This window comes from Hetaerina americana, unplaced genomic scaffold, assembly GCF_022747635.1.
Source record: "Hetaerina americana unplaced genomic scaffold, ioHetAmer1.1.p SCAF_3, whole genome shotgun sequence".
Lineage (NCBI taxonomy): Eukaryota > Metazoa > Arthropoda > Insecta > Odonata > Calopterygidae > Hetaerina > Hetaerina americana.
In genome coordinates this window covers 53612847-53635705 of record NW_027286874.1, presented here as the reverse complement: position 1 = coordinate 53635705, position 22859 = coordinate 53612847, and the positions used below count along the sequence as shown (strand labels likewise).

The 22859-nt window shown below is 35.9% G+C and overlaps 1 protein-coding gene across 1 annotated transcript; it reads left to right on the top strand.

The window, feature by feature from the left end:
* The first annotated feature begins 954 nt into the window (after positions 1-954).
* LOC139690553 (uncharacterized) lies at positions 955-20062 on the top strand. The gene is made up of 3 exons (XM_071588021.1): positions 955-1229; positions 5804-6315; positions 19672-20062. The coding sequence occupies exons 1-3, from the start codon at positions 1082-1084 to the stop codon at positions 20017-20019; spliced, it is 1008 nt and encodes a 335-aa protein (XP_071444122.1). The 5' UTR covers positions 955-1081; the 3' UTR covers positions 20020-20062.
* Positions 20063-22859: the final 2797 nt, after the last annotated feature.

Below are 22859 nucleotides of genomic sequence, written 5' to 3'. Positions count from 1 at the left end.
GTAAAACGTTGTTGTGATAAATTTAATAGCGCATTCAAAATATTAGAGGAGCTGTGCTGGGAATCACTCGCGGAGGAAAGGTTTAAGTGCAGATTTAATCTTTTGCACGAATCGGAAGGACATCTCTGTAGCAATGATACTGAAAATGTATAATTACCCCCATCGTATTGAGTAGTTTCGGGCTGGTCGCACAATAAAACGTATCTAGTGAAAAATTGTTACTATCTGTTCTTTATTGCCCCAATCGTACTACGTTTGCAGATATCATGCCAGTAAAACTAGAGAGATAAAGTTAAGATTTAGGACAGATAGATTTAAAATGCCATTTTTTCCACGAATGATAATGGATTAGAATAACATTGTCCGATCGCGGTAGGGTCATTCGGGTCAAAATTATCTGGTGTGTGCTTATCCCTAACCACACACCCTAATGGTGGCTTGGAGAGTACTCAAATATCAAATAAGGATGTACGTACCAATATTGAGGAAAATATTTTCATTCAATGCAGAATTTTTTTGAAAGCACTGAAGGAATACTTTTAAGCAATTGACTGAAACCGTTTGAAAGTATCTTTCCTCCATTCCATGATAATATACTGGCAACTTCAAAGGCCATTTACCTCTCCCATCCCATCATTTGTGAGCCGTTCCGCGCACTCTCCTTCAAACAAATACACGCTCTCCCTCTCTCACTCTTACCCTCCTTTGCAGATTGGACACGGACTTTATGACTCCCACTGCGGCCATTGCATCACTCGGCATCGACGACATACCCGACCAGCCAGATTTTACCCTCCCTTCGAACCCTGCAGCGCTCCGAAAGATGGCCTGGACAGTGGCGCCCCAGCAGGACGACGACGGAGGGGAGGAGGAGGATGACGGGGGAGGGGACAAGGAAGAATGGAGCGACGGGAGCACGACAGCATCACCGAAACACCCCGCGAGCATCCCTCCCTATTCCACGCGAGCCTCAACCACCTCCCCAGGTGAAGAGGCCTCTGGACCCCCGGATCAAACCCCCACCGTTATTGCGGTCATCTACATCGTGGAGCTCAGCGAAGTGGCCAAGGACAAGGAGGAGATGTTTTACATCGTCAATTTCTGGGTCTACGCGGTCGTGCTTAAACTCCTGCCCTGTCTGGTCCTGACGGTCATTAGCGTGTGCCTAGTGCGAACGCTGTGCCGCGCCAAGAGCCGCCGCCGCGCCCTCCAGGGAGACGTTAAGAAGGGTGAGGAAGTATGCGTGAGATAAGTAGTCAGAGGTTGACGAAAAATGAAAGAAACTTTCTCCATTTTCTTTCTGTGCTTTTTCGTCCTAGATGACGTGAATGAAATTAAGAGCTCCCCCAGCCACAAATTGAACCACTTTATTATGAATTAAAGCTTAATTTTTTTCCAAATATGCTACCTACACCACGTTTGTTTTTTGACTTTGTTTTCAGGAAATTTTTGAGGGGATTTTGAGAGGGTTTTCGGGTTATTGTTGGTAAAGGATAGATGATGATTTTTGTAAGACTCTGGCATTTTAATTTCTGTTGACCTTTGCCAGATAAATTTTCTCCGTATTTTTTATAGTTCAATTAGATTTTGGGATAAAATTATTCCAAATATTTTTCTGGAATATAAACTGTAACAGTGGAAGATTTTTCCCCATGGAGAAGTAATGAAAACCACTTTCGAATACCATTGACTCTTTTTTGTGTACTATGTACAACACACTATGCATTCTTGTACTAATATTTTCTCGTACCATTTATGTTATCCTTTAAAATTAAATTCTTGGCGTTAAGGTCTTATTTTTCGATTTCCGCTTAAAAATTTATATTTTTGCAATATTTTCTGCTCATTAAATTGCATTAACCTGATTATTTTAAAGGTAATCTTTTGTGGTCTCATTATTCTCCTTATATACCATTTAGAGAGTTAATTTTTATGGACTTAAAATAAAAGTACGTGGGAGTAGGTAAAGAATTCTATTTACTAAGTGTTCAATATAAATGTGCAACAAAGGCCATAACTTAGTGACACGTCATTACTGAGAAATATTTAATATGTTTTTGTATTGCGTTAACTTAGCACATTATAATTATCATCCAGCTGCTTTAAATATTTTCAGTGAGTCTCCGGACTCTGGGCCTTGGTGGAAACGGAATATACGCTTTATTTTTGTATGCAACCCTCGTTACATGACTGGCATAAGGGTTGCCTATCTTCAAGTTCTCTGTAAAGAAGTGATTAGACTGTTGTAAGATCTGGTGATTTCCCGACGTATTTGCTTGAAGTTTTCTCTCGGGGTCAACCCTGAGGACGATGCACGAGTCGGGCATCGAAACGTCGGCCAACGTGGAACCTCTGACCCGGTGGAAGACCCGAGAAAACTTCATCATGATTAGACTGTACTTAATTAAAGTATAGGAAAAAATCTCATGTTTAAGGATAACACTAACTTTTGATAGCAGTTTCATTTCACTTCATATTTTTCCTAAATTAAATAGTTCACAGAAACTGCGTCCGTGTTGTATTCACTGAAAGCATCTCAACAAGTTTCTAAATCACATGACGCGTTATCCTCTGCTCTGTTATTTGATAAAACTACAGCGTGTTCATTGGTAATGAAGTGAAATGAATTATTGCACAAAATCTTTTCCCGAGGGAACAAAATTATGCATTCTAAGTAAACAGTTAAAATGGATAATCTTTAATAAAACTGACATTTTCTTCTAACTAGAGCGTATCGTACACAGGCAGCGTGTTATTGATTCAATAGACATAATCATTATATAAATATTCTCAAAAATATTACTTGTAGTCTCAGTTAAACAACAATAAATTAGGTCCTAAAATCTTATCCTAAAGAATAGAAATAACCAAATTTTCATTTACACAGGAGAGCTAACTTCAAGGCACAAAGCATGAAAACCAGAATAAAATACCTATTCGATTCTTCATACCTTGATTCAATGTAGAGAACCCCCGAAGTTTATAGAATATCAAAGGAACAATTTGCAATTACTCATATCGTAAACGCGTAACGTAGTCACTGACAAAACGTGAAAATCATTCATATAAATAATGAGACACGGAATCAGCATGTAAATTCCTTTAAAATAAACAAAAAAAATTATTCAAATACGTTGCTAGACTGACGAACTCATTGAGCGTTACGTAAACATGAAAAATTGCGTTGAAGACACAAATTCACGTCAGGCAAAGGTAAACTCATGCATGAACCATAAAAAAATACTTCAATCGGGGAAACATAAAAATCTTTTGAGCTGTACGTCGTAACTTTCATGATAAAATAATGTGTGATTATCATGAAAACAATTTGATTGCTCTTAAAAATTAACTGCTAAACCTCACAAGTGCCACAACAGTGAAGTCATCACAGTCATAGGCAGTACACTAAAAGTACACGTTTTTTGGATTTCTTCGCCTAGATCCACCTAACACTAGAGCCATAAACACATTGGCCCCGTAAAATCGTATTGAGGGATAATTCCATAACTCCTCGTTGAAATATAAAATGTTCCACAGGTAGACAAAGATTTCAGCAATGAGTTAATGAGTTCTTAAGGATATTCCATAAACATCAGACCATTCCTCGAGAGTATATTTATTTTTCAAGTCTATTTCAGAAGGTATAGTTCCCTAGGATTACAATTTATCCCCTTTAGCACTTTTTAAGGGTTTAAATACACTAGTCTAGATTAACTGGCGTATTAATTGGTCTCCTTGAACTGTAAAATGCTACAGCACATCATTATTAGTAAATTTGTGATATTCATTAACATTATTAATTAAACATTCCGCAGCCTGAAAGGTTTCTGAACTCCAGAGAATATCAACTCGTAAAGCTTATATCTCAATTTGGTTATTTCCCTGACAGTAAATGCTATGAAAACGAAATTTTGAATGAGAAAGGAAGTGCCAGTTGATGGGAAGCTGCAGAAGTTCAAGAATTTAATTTTCCATTGGAGACTAATAGATTTAGTAACTCCATTTCCCTGCTTTGATACCCAATTCATGCCTAAATTTATGCACTAACAGGAAATTTTATGCATCGCACTATTAAATTAAGGTCAATTTCTACACATTCATTGGCTACTTGATTGTAACGATTTTAAATCGGAGTTCACGTTTCACTTATCTCAGAAATAAATAAATTTGGATGATTTTCAATATGTAATGATCAGCAGCCATGTTTAGAGATTAGCATCGATGATAAAGGGTCGTTTTTTTGCTAAAGCTACGTCTAAAGCCTGGTTCTACCAACCATTCTTTGAACCTCAATTACAATATCGAAAGCTTTTCACTATCGTGAACTGTTGTAAGTAATTACGATGCAATTTTTTAGTCATGCTCATTCATTGGTTCTAGATTAGTTCGATGCTCATTTTGTCATCGGCGTTGCAATTTATTCACAGATTACTGCCCATTTTGTCGAACACGCTTTTATTGGTCAAATTTATTTATTTATATTAATTTGAATAAATAAATAAATTTTACCAATTCATACGTGTTCGGCAAAATGGGCTTTACAATTACAAAATGGGCTCAACATCGGCTTTACAATTTATTCACACATCACTGCTCATTTCACCGACCACGTATTTAGTGGTCAAATTGGGGAAAGGTCGAAAATACTGGATCTAAAATAGACTCTAGTTGGCAGACCTGACCTCAAGGTTACGCAGAAATAAGCTGTAAATACCAAAGTCGTTCAACGGTACAACAATATGACCATTAAACGGAAATTACTTCAATTTTCTTTTGTTGCGAGTTCATCGCCCGGCAGTGATATAAACTGTCCTTTATAACAATTTACAAAGCGACATGATTTAATATCTTACATGACTTGGAAGTATGTCTCTTTAGCCATGATGTTGAATATTAATTATTATCCCCCTTTGTACTACGGTAGGAGCAATCATGTCAATAAAATTAAAAAGTTCAAGTGTAGAGCAGATAGATTAAAGATGCCATTAAAGATGGAGATTGTTATGATTAGAGTACCGGAGTTCTCAGCATCAGAATTATCTCTTGAATTAAAGCTTCCATTCATTGAAGTACTGATTCACTTCAGTGCGTACTACGGTTGGAGAGATCATGCTAATAAAATTAGAGAGATTAAGTGTAGAACAGATCGATTTTAGATGTCATTTTTTCCACGAGCGATAGGGGATCAGAATAACGTTGTTCGACCGCGGTAGGGTCATGTTCGGGTAAAATTATTCTGGCGTGTATTCACCCCCTCCCACTCACCCTGGTGGTGTATTGCAGGGTAATTATAAATGAAAAATAATGATAAAAAATAAAAGAAAATCCTCGGACGATATACATTTATTTCAATGCCTCAAAAAATCACTCCAGTTTGTGTCGTTGAACGAAAAATTTATTTAATTCACGCATAGAAGCAGCTTGCATGGCTACAGGTCAGTTGACCAAGTCCTCAATAAACATTCGTAAATAAAACATCCTAATTACGTATTCCGTTGGAAGTGAACGGGATTAGTTGTCGGGACAGACTTGCTGTCTTTAGAAGGCCCTTTCTTGTTTGGAGTAAACTACGATAGTTTATAAATCGACTTGCGGCTTTAAGAAAGGGATCCCTGAGTGCACGGTAGTTATGTATCGTGGTAGGATGGTGCGTCGTGTCTTCTTGTATCTCAAGATGCTTCTGACTCGAGGGAAAAAGTTGGATGGTAATAACCCCCGGAGAGAGAGAATTATTATTCATGAGTGTCAAGTCGTCCCCTCCCCCCGCCTCAACTCTTCTCGACCCCCGCACCCACCACCCCAGGTGCCGAGCCGAAGGCGTTCCCGATCTGCAGGTGGAGGAAGAACGAAGAGGTGATCCTACCGACGGCGGCCCCAGCCAAGGCAGTGACCCCACCCGCTCCCCCTCTCGAGCTCCGCCGCGAAAAGCCCCTGGACGACGGCGGGGTGTGGATGGGGCGGGAGGAGACAACGGCCAAAGAGGAGGAGGAAAAGGCGCAGGTGGAGGAAGACGTGGAGGAAGAGGCGGCTACCCTGGTGCCGGAACCGTCGTCGCGGTTCGAGGACGACGGGGCAGTGGGGGTGAGCGTTGAGAGGGTGGTTGCCGGTCGGAGGGAGTGGTGGCCCAGCTGGCTGTCAATGCGGCGGAATCGGAAGGCGCCGGACGATGCAGGCTGCGTGCCGGCATCGCAGCAACAGACGGACGCCGTCGCGACAGTCGGCGCCGCCGTGCGGAGGAGGCGCAGGAGGACTGAGAGGACCACGCGGATGCTTGTAGCCGTCCTCATTTTGTTCCTCGTCACGGAGTTCCCCCAGGTGTGTGAATTAGTTAGCACAAATCAGCCATAATTGCCAAGTTATCATTCAGCCAGGTCAGCAGATCTTATGTGATCAGCTCCACACTGGTTGGAAATGATTCTTCCATCTGCCTAAAAAACACCACACGTTAATTCAAAAATCCTCATGGTAATATGAAATTGACGCATATTTATGTATGTTTCAAAACATTTAAACAAATTAAATTACACTATTAATTTATTAACTCAATCCTTGTGTACATATTTATCTCTTAATATAGAAAATTTGTGGTGAAAACAGAATAATAACGACAATACAATAGTACTAGCAATAGTTCAATGAACACAAATCAGATGGCATCGGACGGAAGGGATTCAATATCAATAAGAAGACGATTCTCGTTAAAAATTTTAAAAATGTAATGTCAAGGAAGCATTATCTGTATTGGAAGTTAATTACCGAAGTTTTAAAAACAAAGTTGCATAATAGCATCACCTTATTCAAAGCACAGGCACTGATATAATTATTTGGACAGAAAGCTGGTTATCCACTGATATGTCAGCGGTGAATTCCCTAAATCATTTTCCATTGACATAAATGACAGATAAAATAGAGTCTGGGCGGTGTCTTTATTGCAGTTAAAAATTCTTACGTCAGCAGGCCTCGCAATACTGGGTAATGGTTTGGAAAGCGTTTGTCGCTCAATCAAAATTCCAAAATCCAAAAGAATTCATGCATGCGCGTTTAACAGACCGTCAGTTGACAAAGACAATTCAAAACTAGAACTAGATCAGCAAATCAAAGGTTTCTTATCCCAACACTATGATCGCGACGTTATAATCGGTGGAGATTTCAGTGTCCAATCTATTAACTAGAGCAATAATAATTTTAAAACAGGGGGCAAAGACAAAGATATCTGCGAATCGCTATTGAATTCCTTAACGTTTAACTCCTTGCATCAACTTGTCACCTCACGAACTAGGGGCGATAATATTCTTGATTTGTTAGCAACGAATATTAACGAAAAATTCTTAACTATAGAAACTGCAAAAGGAAGTGACCACAAGGCAGTAAATGCTACATTTTCGCCACCTGGGGTGAGAAATACAAAGCCTTAAAGAAAAATTTACTTGCTTTTAAGAAGGGGACTACAATTGCCTAAAGTACGCGCCGCAGAGTCAATATGCTAGTTTTAAGAAAGATAGCATTCACCGATACACTGAAGATACGTAGAATCACTTCCTTGAGAGGACTTGCTCAGCAGTCAACAAGTTCATTCCCAGTAAACTTATAAAAGATAACACGGAATCTAGATGGTCCAAGCGGATGTTGGAAAGGCATTACATTTAATTATAATTTATTAAAGCCCATCTCACGCCAAGATGAAAAATATTAGGGATGTTATCTCTAGAGACAAAAATAATGAGAACCCTTATGATTAAAAGATATCTAGTGCGAATTCTAAGGATGAATTTCAGAAAGCATTAAGGGAATTCAAAAGGGAAAGGTTAGCGGAAAATATCAAATAGAATTCTAAAGCATTTTGGTCATGTGTCAGAGAAGTTCAGGGAAGTAAGTCAACTGTCAATTCACTTAAAAACGATAAAGGAGAAAAAGTAACCAGCAGTTTGGAAAAGGCTAACTTACTAAATTTCTTCTTTCAAAGCGTCTTCATTAATGTCTCACTGAATACCCCTGACACCTTACCAAATCGTGCCGGTCAACCGATGCCCGATATTGAAATCTCATAAAACGGAATGGAATGTCTGCAGAAAAATACTAAGCTTAAGAAATCATCCGGACCCGATCGAATACCCGCTCGTATTTATGAGGATCTACGCTGGGAATTTGCGCCGTGTTTAGAAGTAATATTTAAGAAGTCGCTAGTAGATCACAAGGGCCCTAGAGATTGGAAAACGGCTAACGATACAGCAATATTTAAAAAAGGGGAAAGAGAGTAACGGAGCAATTACAGACCTATTTTCTTCATGTCCATGTCATGCAAGGTCATGTAACATATAGTTGCTAGTTCCTTCATGAGACACTTCAAGTTCAGTCAGGAGTTATTGACGGAAAATCAGCACCTTTTCCGAAAGGGTAGATCGTGGGAGACGCAACATGCGCTTTTTGTTCGTGATAGTCTTACTTCAGTAAATAGCAATGTCCTAGCGGACGCGATTTTTCTTGATTTTAAGAAATCCTTCCACAAAGTACCTACTTTGTTAACTACTCACAAAGCTAGAAGCATATGGAATAGATAAAAATTCACTTCGGGGGTAATTCAGTCATTTATATCCTGTAGGTGAACTTTCTGAGGTAACTTTTAAAATATTGTACCTGTGCATTTGGAAATCATTTTGAAAGTTTGTTTATGCATGTAAAGTTAGAGCTCACCCCAAACTAAACTCTGTGTAAAGTATGTGATTTCAACACACTAGAGTAGCAGCATACCAGCGTACTCAGCATACCAAGCAGAGCACCTCTACTTGGGCCACCTGTGGCTGTCAAGGGAGATCTTACCCTCAAATAATCACCCAGTTGAGCCTGGAAACTCGCCAAAGGCAACATCACATTTTGAAGACGGGGGCCCTCCAGTCAATAACCGAACACCCCAGCTACTTTGACATATAGTTGGGGTCGATACTTTGTGGAATTCCATTATGGTGATAAGTAACACATAGAAAGCTTCAAGGGTTAGTTGTTACTTCCTTTTCACCTCAAGCACTATGCGTAAATACCTCTCATCATATTATTACTTTTATGTTAGGGAAAGTCAAAAGCCTTATTTTCAGTTGATTCTGGGAATTTATACTATTTCACTACTTTCTCCCATATTCCTCTATCCTTCATACTTCTTTCATCTCTGCCACATTCATACATTGTTTCAAACCTGCTATTACATTCCTGAGTCTTATTTCTTGTCTTGACAGTCTCAGAGATCACATTCATCCCAGTCATTCTTGGTCCACCCCCTCTCTTACAACATTTCAACATTTGAATCCTTTTATAAATGAGTTTGCTGATTGACTGTCAAAATATTGCATGGCTGGATACTTCCCAGACGGACATCATATGTATTTTTATACCCTGACTTTTTTCCTTCGCTAGCAAAACACTCATTTTTGTGCATGAACTCCACATACTACAAACAATATTTTTGCGACCTTTCACATATCTTTAATCACATCCTCTGTATTAACTTCTTTCATAAACAATACGCCAAATATTCCAAATCAACCACTGATTCAATGATGTGACTATTACACTCAATGTGACATCATTCATTTAATTCTCCTTATCAAACCCAATTACTTTCAGTTTAGATTAATTTAGCCTAAATTTCTGTCACTCTGTTAGCTCATTGAAAAAATTCTTCAAAATTCACATTTGGACAAATTGTTGCGAACTTATTTTCATGTATATCAATATCCCTAGAATCATCTCCATCATCTGGCATTTCGTTCACTTTCATTGTCCCAATTGCAATTGTATAAATCTTCTAAAAACTCTCTACAGTAGTGTGTAATAGTGTATCTGGCCTAATCAGCAAAACAACTCTTCTACTTGAATGCATTATCTTTGCCCCTCCTTACTTTTCTTGTTATCCATTTCCAAAACACACATGTTTGTTCCAAAATAATTCTTTATTCTTCTGCTTCTGCCATTCACATTTTTTCAAACTCTCTTACTAGCATTTGTGCCATCCTTTATTTCCAATTCCACCCATTAATTAACATAGGTGAAGTGTCTAAGGAAAAAATTTTGCTGAAATTTACTCTTTTTTTGTAAAAATCTCCATATACTAACCTCATTCACTTGAGCCCGATATAAAATTTTTTTAATGCTTATTTATTTCTATTTTTCATATGCAATAGTAGTATTATCTTCATCATGTATGATACACAAATAATTACACACAATTAATACAACATACAATTACAGACAATTTTTATCATACAGGTACACTTGTATGCACGTTAGTTCAAGCATTAGGTCAGTGCATAAAATAATCAATTGTAGGAAACTCGCATGCCCGGTGACAAATTAGGCAGACATGGCGCTAAACGGAACTGACCTCAACTAAAATATTTTCAAACTTTCAAAAGCTAAAATCTATTCGTGATTGCTACCCCATTCCACGTTTCACGAAAATCTGATACATGGGGGTGACATCTGGTGTCAAACAAATTTCTCATACTTAAAACTGCTCAGAAAAGTTTACATGGACCTCTGCTTTTAGGTGGCATATTATTTTCCTGTCTCTAAACAATTGACTAGTGATGCCTTATGTGTCAAACGATCAAACTTGCAATGCTCTCCAAAAGAGCATGATCACACACGTTGACAAACTCCTTAGTCGAATAATGCACGTACTCCCGAGCTTGAGCATACTTTGATGAATCGGTTCCTGCCTCCCGCGTTTCCCATAGCTTCAGCACACAGCCAACGCAGAGAATCTTTTTTTTTGTGATCGCCCCGCACAAACTTCTGTCCTCTCCACCACCAAGAGCGTTGCAAAATAGTAGTATGAATTAAAAATTTATGGATGGAATACTCATTCTGGTCTTGCTAAGCCAGTCAGTCCTGACTAGACAGCAGGTGCCACATAAACAAATATGATAGCTACAAAATGTCGCCATTATAAAGCTACATAAAATGATGCAAGTTTTGTTCCAAGCCCTAATCCATTCCATATAGTAGCCAGTATTTCATTCTCCCTGTCTCAGCATTTACTGGTGGTTATATTCTTAAATCTTTAGGTATTTCATTAATAATTAGAGGTACAGTAACCTCCAATTTTCTTCTTCCTTGATTTGTACGAAATTTTTTTGTTAAATACTTTATATTGTCCCATAATGGTAATTCCTTTTTATTTAAACCAGGTATTTCATATTTATCATAAAAATAGTTTCCATTATTTTATCTTAGTGCCATTCAAACTTACAAAACTGGTAATGTAGTGAACTTGATGAAGGGTGTAATTTAATTTGTTATTTATTTTTTAAATATATTCACCAAAGTTAATATTTTGATTTATGATTACCCTCAAGTAATTATAATTATTTACTTGTTCCAGAATGGGGCAATTACAGTTACTGATGGGGTAATGTAGGCAGTAATATGAATGAATCTGTAATTGAATACATCTATGATATCAGATGTTTTGTGTTTCACAAACATGACTTTGGATTTTATCTTATTGATAACAAGATTATTATCATCTACCCAGTTACTAATATTATTCAAGTCAAGTTTCATGCCCAGAATAGCTGTTTTTAGATCATATGCTTCCACATAAGTACTGCATGATCAGTATGCAATATCAACTCGCAGAAATGACAGCATTTGAATATGTCATTTATATATATCATATACGAGGGTCATCCGGAAAGTAGTACCCGTTCGTGAAATAAAGACACAAAAGTAAATATTAACAAACATAAAAAATTTTATTTGAAAGAGGATACTTTAAACTACTTCTCAACATAATCTCCAAGCAAATTAAGGCATTTGTCATAACGTGTGACAAGTTTCTGTATTCCTGCTGCATAGTCCTTCGCCGCCAGCTCATTGAGATACGCGAGGGACCCATCTTGCACAAATTTTTGCATAATGCAGATGGTGTTTAACAATTTCATGAACAATTGTTCGAGAAACATTGGGAAAATGCTCACAGATGTCATCAATTGTGACGCGCCGATCGTTCCTCACGAATTCGTCAACTGAGCTCACCAGTTGGTCTGTAATGACAGACGGTCTCCCCGAACGCTCATCGTCGTGTGTGTTCCCCCTCCCCATGTTGAAGTTGCGACACCACCGCCGAACAGACGACTCGTCCATTACATTGTCTCCATACACCTCCTTTAATTGGCGATGAATATCACGTGGGCGAACGTTTCTTGCATTGAGGAATTTAATCACTGCCCTCACTTCACAACTGGCGGCGTTCTCAATTTTTTTAAACATTGTAAACAATCACAGAAACAACACAGGCAATGCTAGCGTCACGCAACTTGGCTCAGAGAAGGCAGACAAGCCACTGAAGCTATCTGACCTCGTCCAGCGGCTACTCGCGTCGTCAGCACTTCATGCGGCACGAACGGGTACTACTTTCCGGATGACCCTCGTATAATAAATATCCAAGAATAGATCCTTGTGGCACACCTGATTCTATCTCATGATCTTCACTACATACATTATTTATTTTAGTCACTAACTTTCTATCTTTTAAATAATTAGAAAACCAAAGGTGGGTGGGTCCACAAACTCCTGTACAGTAAAGTTTTTTTCACAATATACTGTGATCTGCTATGTCAAAAGCTTTTCTAAGATCTATAACTGTAATTACCGTGCTAAGCCTTCTATCCATCCCATCTTTGATACTGTTCACAGCTAGTTCAATGGCTTGTGTGGCTCCTTCATTTCTTTGATATGGTTTCATTCTTATCATGAAACTTCAGCAATTTGTCTGCCATAAAACTTTCCATGAATTTTGAAATGGCAGGTAGTATTGGGCGATAATTATTCAAGTTTTATGAGATCCTACTTCGTAAACAGGTCTTATGACAGCTTTTTCTAAACCATTAGGGATTGTTGCATTGCATTATGAATGATTTACAATGTCCTTTAATACTGGTATTGAATTAGGGCACCTTTTAAGGTCCATTATTCTAATACCATCATGCCCCTTTGGTTTCATATCCATTTTGTTAATAATCCTAAGTATGTTATTCTCTGTTGCTAAACTTATTACTGTGTTATTTTCTTGGTTCTTTGTATTTACCAAACTCAGCGGAGCTTAGCAATTATTTTTCAGGCAAGGCATTTCTTTGGTGAAATGTTTAAAGCATCTGAAAGTGATCTCTTTCACAGAATTTATATGACCAAAATATCTTATCAGGTCTTTATCTGTATTGCATTTGATTTTTCTTCCTGTTTAACTGTTCAGTGTACTCCATATTTTCCTCATACTACCCTTATTTTCTTTACTTTTATTTGTATAAAATTTATTTTTAGCTTTCCTTATTTCATTGTTAACATAGTTCCTATATTTCTGGTAGTTAATTCTTATATTTTATTTGAAGGTGATTTTTTCCTTTTTTTTAACAATTTATCCCTATTTTTATCATTTCCCACAGATTTTTTGTCACCCACTCCTTCTGCATATTCATGCTTCCCATTTTAGTATTTTTTTTTAATTTACTATATATACCCTGCATTACGTTTACAGTAGCCTCATAGAGTGAGTCAGGCTCTGATTTCAACGTCAGTTCACCCCAATTGTACTGAGATAGTAATATATTTAGCATATATTACTTCTTTGATATCATTATCACATTTTGCATTACAGTATTTATCTTTGCAAGCTTCAAATTTACCAGCTAATACGTAATGATTCGATATATTTGCTTAAAAATCATACCTTACACTATGTGTTTACCTCTATGATAAATGTGCTCTAGGGTACTTTGACAAAGATAGTCTTCCAGTACACATTTCCAAGTACATCCAGTTATGACCTCATAGAACCCTTTGGAGGCCATCATATCTATATAACTAATCACATCATAATTATTTGTATTCTTAAGATTGATATTTATATCTCCTATAAAAATAAATTCTTTCAGACCTTTATTATCAAAAAAAGAGTTAAAAAATTCTACAAACTCTTATGTACTTAAATGTAGTGGCCTATATATACTCATTAAAGAAAAACAAATATTGTCCAATACCAGTTCACCATACAATGGCTCACATGCATGTGGAGGTAATTTTTTTCATTGAAAGTAACTTTGTCATTTACAAATAATATAATACCACCACCTTTTGTTTTGGTTCTCAATTCTTGGTTTTTTATATCCTTTCGGTTGATAAAAACCATTTTCTGTTTCATTTATATTCACCTCAGTAATAATCACAATATCAAACTGGAGATATATTTGTTGATGGTTAAGAATTATATTTAATTCACACCAATTTTTCTCAAGGATCTTACGTTCAGGTGCATAATTGAAAAATTAAAATTTTGTGTGAAAGAGGATTAAAGAGGAATGTCATATGAAACACTACAAATATTTGGATTTATAACTGTTGAAAACCAATCCATTAATAGTTAAAATTTCACAAAAGAATGTCTTAGAACTTTTGAATAATGTCTCAAAAATTGGAGTACAATATTATATCCTGTTGCTAGCACCATATTGTGTTACAACCCCCTCCCTAGTTGCTTCAGTCCTATTTCGCGGTTTCCCACAACAATAATTCATGAATGTTCAAAGAAGTGACAGACATTTTACTTTTTCAAACTATTTATTTAAATAAATGTAACCGGTTTCACATTAATGAGACATCTTTGGACAACATTTTGAAACATCCATCTCAATATTATGGAATGGCAGACAGGAGAGGGAGGAGTATTCTGAAGGAAAGAAGGGGGGTTGAAAATCACTACCTTCCCACTGCTTCACTTCAAGTCCATTGCTCTGCCTTCTTCACTCAGCCCCTGCTCTCCCTCAAGGTATCCCTCCCTCTCCTGCCTATGCTTCCTATGTGTTGCTATGCATGTTTTAGTAAACTTTCAGGATATCCCTTATTAGGATGAAACTGGATGCCTTAAAATAAATAGGGAGAAAAATTACCATGTTACCACTTCTGTGAATATATGTCACCTCTGAATAAGATCATCAGTGTATGTAGTTAGCTTGTATAAAATTCTATGACAGCAACCTGCAGAGTAACTCACTTGGAATTTGATATGATCTCATTGATATTGAAAAGGAGCATGGTATACCAATGGATATATAATTTGGCTATTGACCAAGGACCTGGGTTCAATTCTATATGCTATTCCTAAGAACTCTCAGCTTCACCCAAGCTATGAGATTTTTTGGGCGGCAAATCTTTCTGGGAAACTCCAGGGGACACAGGAAAAGGGACTGCTGTCACCTCTATCATGGTGTGTGAATTTAACAAGCTGCAGGCAATAAAATTAGATGATCTCTATTCTCACCTATAAAACCAACCTTCATAAGGATTACTGAGGTTTTGGGGATATTTAAAAACTTTAACCTTCAATTGTTAGTAATGCTAATAACTCCACCAAGCCATCTTGATTCTTAGGCGACTCCTCATTTCTTAATTTCTGTCTTTTTAAGTGTAATTTTTTGCTAAAGTTTTTTCCCAAGATTATAAGCCGCAGCACACGGTTCACATTAACACTTAGGAAATTCAAAAAGGGTTACAGTGCTGAGATAACACACCAAGCAGTAACTGGGTGATCCTTGTTGTAAATCCAAGTAAAATAAAATTATTTTTTCTCTATGAATTCTCCGCCCACATATGTTTAATGATAAAAGATACATATGGATTTGATAGCAAATATTCAGCAGTAATATACAGAGGAGAGTTCAAGCATTAAATTCTTCATGTTTTTCAACAACTAGGAAGGACATGCTTAGGTAGGTATCCCTCCCTTTTCTACGTATGCTTCCTATATTTGTAAATCATATTTCAATATTTTGCCAGGAGATACCTAATTAAGGTGAAACTGGTCGCCTTTCTTAATAAATATTGAGAAAAATTACCATGTCTATCACTTTTAAGAATAGGCATCACATTTGAGTAAGCTCAATTCTAGATGAATATTCTTAAGTAGGTATGCTTATAACTAGGTAGGATTTTTTGAGGATAGCCTAAAAAGGATGGATGCCAAAAAAGTAACTGGTGCACTTGGAGGAATTTTCCCTTAGGCCCCATTATGGAAAGGATTGAGTGTATATTGGAGGATTTTTCTTTAAGGGACTCTTTAAGTTAAGAGTAGGAATATGAGGAAAATTATAATGTGTTGAGGAATTTGGATTTGGAAAAATGCAATAACTATTAAGGAATATGAGGAGTGGTAAATAGGCAGGTATGTAAAGAATGTAAACTGCTGAAATGGATATAATAATCATTACTAAAAGCAAAGGGTAAGTCATTTTGATATGTAATTTAATAAAACAGCAAGTTTCAGTAGATGAGTAGGAAGAAATTTACGGGTGCCTTTGTCATTCCCCTGGCATAGTAGGTAGTCATAAAACATAGATACCTTGCATGGCCTTCCAAAGGAAATGTATAATGCTACTAACTTTATTCATTTATGCATTCAGTTCTTAGTGCTCCTGGCCCCTACATCTATTATTAACAATTTACGCATGTACCTATATCACTGGATCAATTCCAGCCCTTCCTTTGAAATATGCAAACATATTTCTTCTTTCCTTCTAAAATAATCTTTCTCACACTGCCATACCTAAGAATGACAGTAGACAATCTTTCCTAATTCACAGTTTACCTCAGAAATTCAAATTACTAGTTTTAGAACTAGAGATGTCATCAGGGTGCTGCAGGTACCACAGGGTATTGCATCGTGGTAATGCATAACCTTCAAGAAAGGATTGCCCATAAAAGTTTAATACATCAGCATATTTAGGAATCATGTCATGTTAAATGGAAAAGAAGGGACTCAAAAGACTTTACGGTGTTGGCTGTATACTTCACAATGATAGGAAGTAAACTTGAAAAATGTGAGTACAGGCTTAAAGAAAGATTATAACATAGTCTGAGTTTATCCATAAAATATTACCAATGCTTAGAATGGATTTAAAAGAGCAGCACAACATGCATCAAAAGATAAAAAAATATGTGTCATGCAATTTTCATATAAGGGTGCATACCATAGTTTTTCTTCAGAGGATTCCAAGAAGTATTTGGTTTTCCTGAGACCTCCCTTCCCCCCTTCTCCCATCCTCCATCATGGTGAAAATCACCCTAGTATTATATGGGAAATTCAGTCTTCATTTTATTTCCATGGAAACATGTCTTTGAAAGTGTTATATTTCAAGTATGATCAATAGAAATCCAAAATGGATTCTAAGATATTTTATGTGAGGAAACTTACTGATATTTTCTACTTCCTATTGTTGCATCCTGAAAATTTCCTAGTTAAATGTTGTAAAAAGCACATTAATCTGAACAATACATGTGCAGCAGTTATTGCAAAAAAAACCTAAATCATGACAAAAAAGGCTCTTGCAGTGACAATTGAACAATATGGCAATATCACAGATGAGAACAAAGTCAGTTGTTGCCCGCAGCACCCCAGAGTTCCTGTGCCTTAAACAATTTCAACTGTAGACTAATCACAATGCACATAACCTCAATATTCTTAACCTTTTGTAAACTTTTGCTATCCTCTTGAGGAATCCTGAATGAGGGTGGAGGGATCTACTAGGCCTTGGACCTCCTGAGACCCATTTTCGCTTAACATATGCATAAAGGTGTACATAATTTTCCTGATTCATAAGAATCAATAGCTAATATTTTATGTAAAGTTGGACTGCATGCATGGATATATTACAATACTTGATATCATAAAATTCATTGAAAATCCAAACCTGCCAACTTGTTCATACTAAAAAGAAAGACTTGTGCTTTTCCACAGATTTTATTATATGGTACTATATAATAAAATAATGTACCATATAATAAAATCTGTAGAAAAGTAAAAGTCTTTCTTTTTAGTATGGATATTAAATACTTCCAAGAAGTGAAGCCTGAAATAATAGACCATATTCTGCCAATTTGTGCTGAAAATAAATATCCACACAGTACAAATCATAAAATCTCAACAAATGTCATTTTGAATTTTTAAATTGACTTCGTTTGTCATTTTCACATCATTAAATGGCCTAATAAATCCCATTTTATTAAGAGCAAGTTTATGAAGGTTTATTTTGTTTTATTTAGCCTACAGAAAGTTAAATAAACTATTTTTGCAATGCCAGGTGTCATAATTTGACTAATGGGCAGTAAAAGCTGGCATTCTTAGTCAGTGGGCTCTAGCATGAGGGATGAGTATTCTCCTCTTCAAAGGGGGTGCTGAAATATCTTCATCACTTCATATCTTTATACTGTTGCACATTCAATAACACTAGATTTCAGAAGAGGAGTAAAAAGGAACATTTAAACATTTAGTTATGTTTAACTAAATTGACAAGAGCCAGTCCCATCATTGAGATCATTAGCTATTGGCATGGGGAAGGTGCCCCAGAGGCAGAGACTCCAAAGAAAATTACACATTGCAGAGAATTGATAACTAAGGTAAGGGGGAGGATGCTTTTTCAAGGAATTCCCAAATATTGGCTAATCCCATCTCTGTCTGTTGCACATATTTTGAAGAAATTCAGTACAAAATATTTTACTCCTCCCCCCAAAGAAAATAAAACCTGGCATGCCAATATAACTTTCTCTTCTAAATTCACAAAAGCATGTACTTTTAATTGAGGAGAATTATGAAAAATGATAATCATGTTTATAATTCTTCCTAAAAACATGTTGAGGATATGTATGAAAAATGTCACATTGGTTTCAAATATTGCAGATTAACACAATTCATTGCAAGTAGTTAGAATCAAAATGTACAACCACAAATAAATAAAACAGTAAACAGGAGCAGTAACAGCATATAAAAGAATAAAATTATTTATCTGCAGAGAGAAACATAAATTCATTTACAGTATATCATTGATTTCCGTACAGGAACTGACAACTTAAATGGCAAAAAAAATTTATTTCCTTTAGTTTTCCAGGGCTATGATTTCATGAATTTCACACCAGCCTGACAAGGGTTCTTAGCAAACATAGCTGAGTTTTGGACAGTTATCCTTATGTCATTAAAACCTCTTCTTTCTATATACTGTACATTAACATTGGTTATCAAATTGAACGGGGCTTTGTTTTGCTGCACAATAATAACAGCAACAAAAAAAAAAATATATATATATATATATATATATATATATATATACACATTCAAACACGAAATCCCGCCAAACGGCGAATAAATACTCATATATACAGAAACATATATAAGGAAAAGGGATAGGAACACGTATAAAGGACGAACACAATAGAGGTGGGGAAGGCGGAATCGAACGGATCACAAGAGTAAAAATATTTCCTCAACCGGGACTCGAACACCGGATCTTTCCAATATATATATATACAACTGTGTCTGTGTGTGTATGTGTGTATGTATGTATTAATATATATACTATATATACACACACACACACACACAAAGAACACTTAAAATTTTGAATTTTTTAAATTTAGGTAATTTAAAGTAATTTTCTATAAATGCTTGCCCTTGGAACTTTATCTAGGATTCTCACTACTCATTTTTGCAGCCTAAGGAGATGCATGTGGTATAAATATAATATAATAGATGATTTTAAATAATATAAAAGATGCTTAATCTTAGAGAAACTCATTATTCATATAATTATGCCTTTTAAATGGTGTCATTGACAAATATTCTTCATTCCAATTCAGGGAGTTCTTGGACTAATGAGTGGTCTTCTGGGGCGATGCTTTTTCCAAACTTGCTATCACATCTTTGGAGATCTCATGGACCTTCTTGCTCTTTTGAATGGTTCCATTAACTTCATCCTTTATTGTGCTATGAGTCGACAGTTTCGACAGACATTTGCTCAACTCTTCTGCAAGCACCCAAAGATAATATGGACATCCGTTTGCAAGAATTGTCCTGTAGGGCAGAATAATAGAATGGAACTAATGAAGAATGGAAATATGGGAGGTGAAGGACTACGAAAAGGTGCAACAACTGTTGGCGGCCAGCCTTCTCAGTCAATGGGAGAAGTTCAAAGTACCTATGTATAAATTTTTTCAGATTGTACATATAGTTTCATTTATATACACAGTACCATATATTATGTGAAAATCTGCCATCATTGAACCTAAAAATTGATTTTATAAAAGTGTATAGCTATATAATTATTAATGTTAAACAACTGATGTGAATGCCATAAATGTTGCTTTATATATGTCAATATAACCATTGCATACATGTAATATAAATTACTTCTGTCATACATGTGATCTGCTCAGATTATGTGCATTTGTCATATTTTATTTCCTAGTAAACATAAATAGCCTTTATAATGTTTCCCATGCCCATAAATCACTAAACGGACATGACCACAAGTGCTCAAATGAAATATATATATATAGAGGGTCCCGGTAGTCCAGGGATAGAGCATTGGGCTGCTGACCACAGGGCCTGGGTTCGATTCCCGGGCAAGCATCTCCGGGCACCTACAGCACCACCCAAGCCATGTGATTTTTCGGGTACTAGATCTTCCTGGGAAACCATAACCGGCACAAGGAAAGGAACTGGCCCCCCTATCCTGATGTGTGTATTTCACACACCGTCGGGCTTATTACTGGGTAAAACTCTGTGTGTGTTTATATATATATATATATATATATATATATATATATATATATATATATATATATATATATATATATATATATATATATATATAATCTAATTTTTCAAATTAAAGCTCTGAAAATTACACTTGATATAATTTTACCTGAATGTTAGCCTTTGGTCCAATTTACTGAAAGAGGCATCATGATGGTTTAGACACTTAATTTTATTCTGGAAATCTGTTGTATAGGGAGCGGAAATACAATTTCCTTTTTTAAAGGGGTTTTGCTTCATAAAAAAAGGAAGCTATTGCCGCACCCTGTACAATCCAGAGTCGTTTTCAATGTTGGAAGGTTAAATTTGCCATGGTGCAGCTTAATCATTAATTCCATACGAAAATGTATGTGTACACAAATAAAAGTGCAGAAAATATGCTTATCTCTATCATCCAAGAAATATTTATTCACTGCCTTCTTCTAGCATATATTCTATCAAATTAATTTAGTCAATATCAGAAGGTATGATCAATCTTCTTATTTGAAATTTAAAAAAAATATATATATATATATATATATATATATATATATATATATATATATATATATATATATATATATATATATATGATTGCTACAATGTAAAAATATTAACAATCGACAAGCACAGTAAAATTGGGAGATATCTCTTACTGTGACAAAATAACAATGTATTCTGCTTTATAGTTCACTTCCATCTTTCATTTTGAACACTAAAATAATATTATATCCATGAAATGGTCCAAAACATGTGATTTATATCAATAGTACGTGTTTACAGGTTAGGTAAAATTTTATCCGAAAATTCTTAAGCTAAGGAAAACATATCAGTGCCAGTTTTACCATTTAAAAGGCAAATATTTGTAAAATTATCACAATTGAAAGACTACTGGGTTTCCAATTTGATCTGCAAATGCTTACGTCAGTCTTGTCCCTAAAAAATAATGGCCAAGTTTTTGCATTTTTTTATCTCATGGTTTAGTCTCGCTGTCAATATATTGCTCCTCTGGCCATCACTCAATGACTTAACAGGCCCCCAATACACTCCTTCTCCTTCATGTAACCATCTTGGGATTTCTATGTGCCTCATCTTTCACCTCTGTCTTGTGTTCATGTCCTTCCTGGGCTGAGAGATGAAGCAGACACATGAAGCCAGAAGGAGTAGATCAGGTCATTAAGTGACCCCCAAAGAAGCACCACTATTGAAATGAGACAAAAATTATGAAATGCTCACTAACATTAAAAATGTTGCCAGCAAAATTGGTTATTTCATGTGCACAAACCAAATTTTAACTTGTAAATATAAAATCTGCAGTTGTAAATTGTAATGCAGATGGTCAGACAAAGAAAGTATGAAGATCCAGAATGCACTGTGTACATTTTATAATACCATTAGATACTATGTTGTTATTTTTCTAACATATGGTATTTGTATTATTTTTATGGTGTAGTATTCAAACACCAGTTGGCCAAACTGGCTTGCTTTGCAAAAGCTAATATGTATGTTTAAAAATACTACTTGCATATTATGACTTATAAATGACTATTTAAACAGAAATGTATCTTTCTTCATCTAACTTTTTAGGCCCTCTCAAAATCACAATACATATTCTTAATTCCCTGACAGTCATGAATGTGTTGATTAATATAAAATACTACAAAACAACTACAGATACGGTAAAGGTAGATGACTAATGTTAGATGTTTATATATTAGAACAATATATTAACCAAAAATCCTTGAGTAATGGTAAATAGTTGATTGTTTTGCAAATTAGAGTAGAGTTAGTGATAAAAGTTGGGAAATAATAATTATAAGAAATTAATAAAATACAAGGGATTGCAGTCATTGATTAACAGATTACTGGAACAGTGTGACAGGTATGGGATGAGAATCAATGATAAGGAAAAAAAGGTGATGAGAATCTCATGATATAAGAAGCCTAGGTTTTTCACTAAAGTTAGAGGCACCATCATATATGAGGGGAAATGCTTTTGTTATATTACATTGGTTTGGGACCAGGGTGAATTATGCCAAATTGAATAACAATGAAAAGCTAAATAAGTGGAGAGAGGGGAAAATTCAGGACAGCCACAGGTAGCATAAATTCTTACCATGCTAATAATTGGAGGCCATAAAATAGAGAGGATAGTAGCATTGACAAATCACTTTGTAATGTTCCACACCAATTAATTAACAACCAACCATAGTTTCAACAGGTAACAGTCATTATCAAGGCAGTTAATGGT

What these genes read in the sequence shown, in the direction of transcription:
- LOC139690553 (XM_071588021.1), top strand. Translation starts at nt 1,082, where the DNA reads ATGTTTTACATCGTCAATTTCTGGGTCTACGCGGTCGTGCTTAAACTC. An exon ending in CCAGGGAGACGTTAAGAAGG is followed by an intron (nt 1,230 to 5,803) that starts GTGAGGAAGTAT and finishes CCACCACCCCAG; the next exon opens with GTGCCGAGCCGAAGGCGTTC. An exon ending in TCGTCACGGAGTTCCCCCAG is followed by an intron (nt 6,316 to 19,671) that starts GTGTGTGAATTA and finishes ATTCCAATTCAG; the next exon opens with GGAGTTCTTGGACTAATGAG.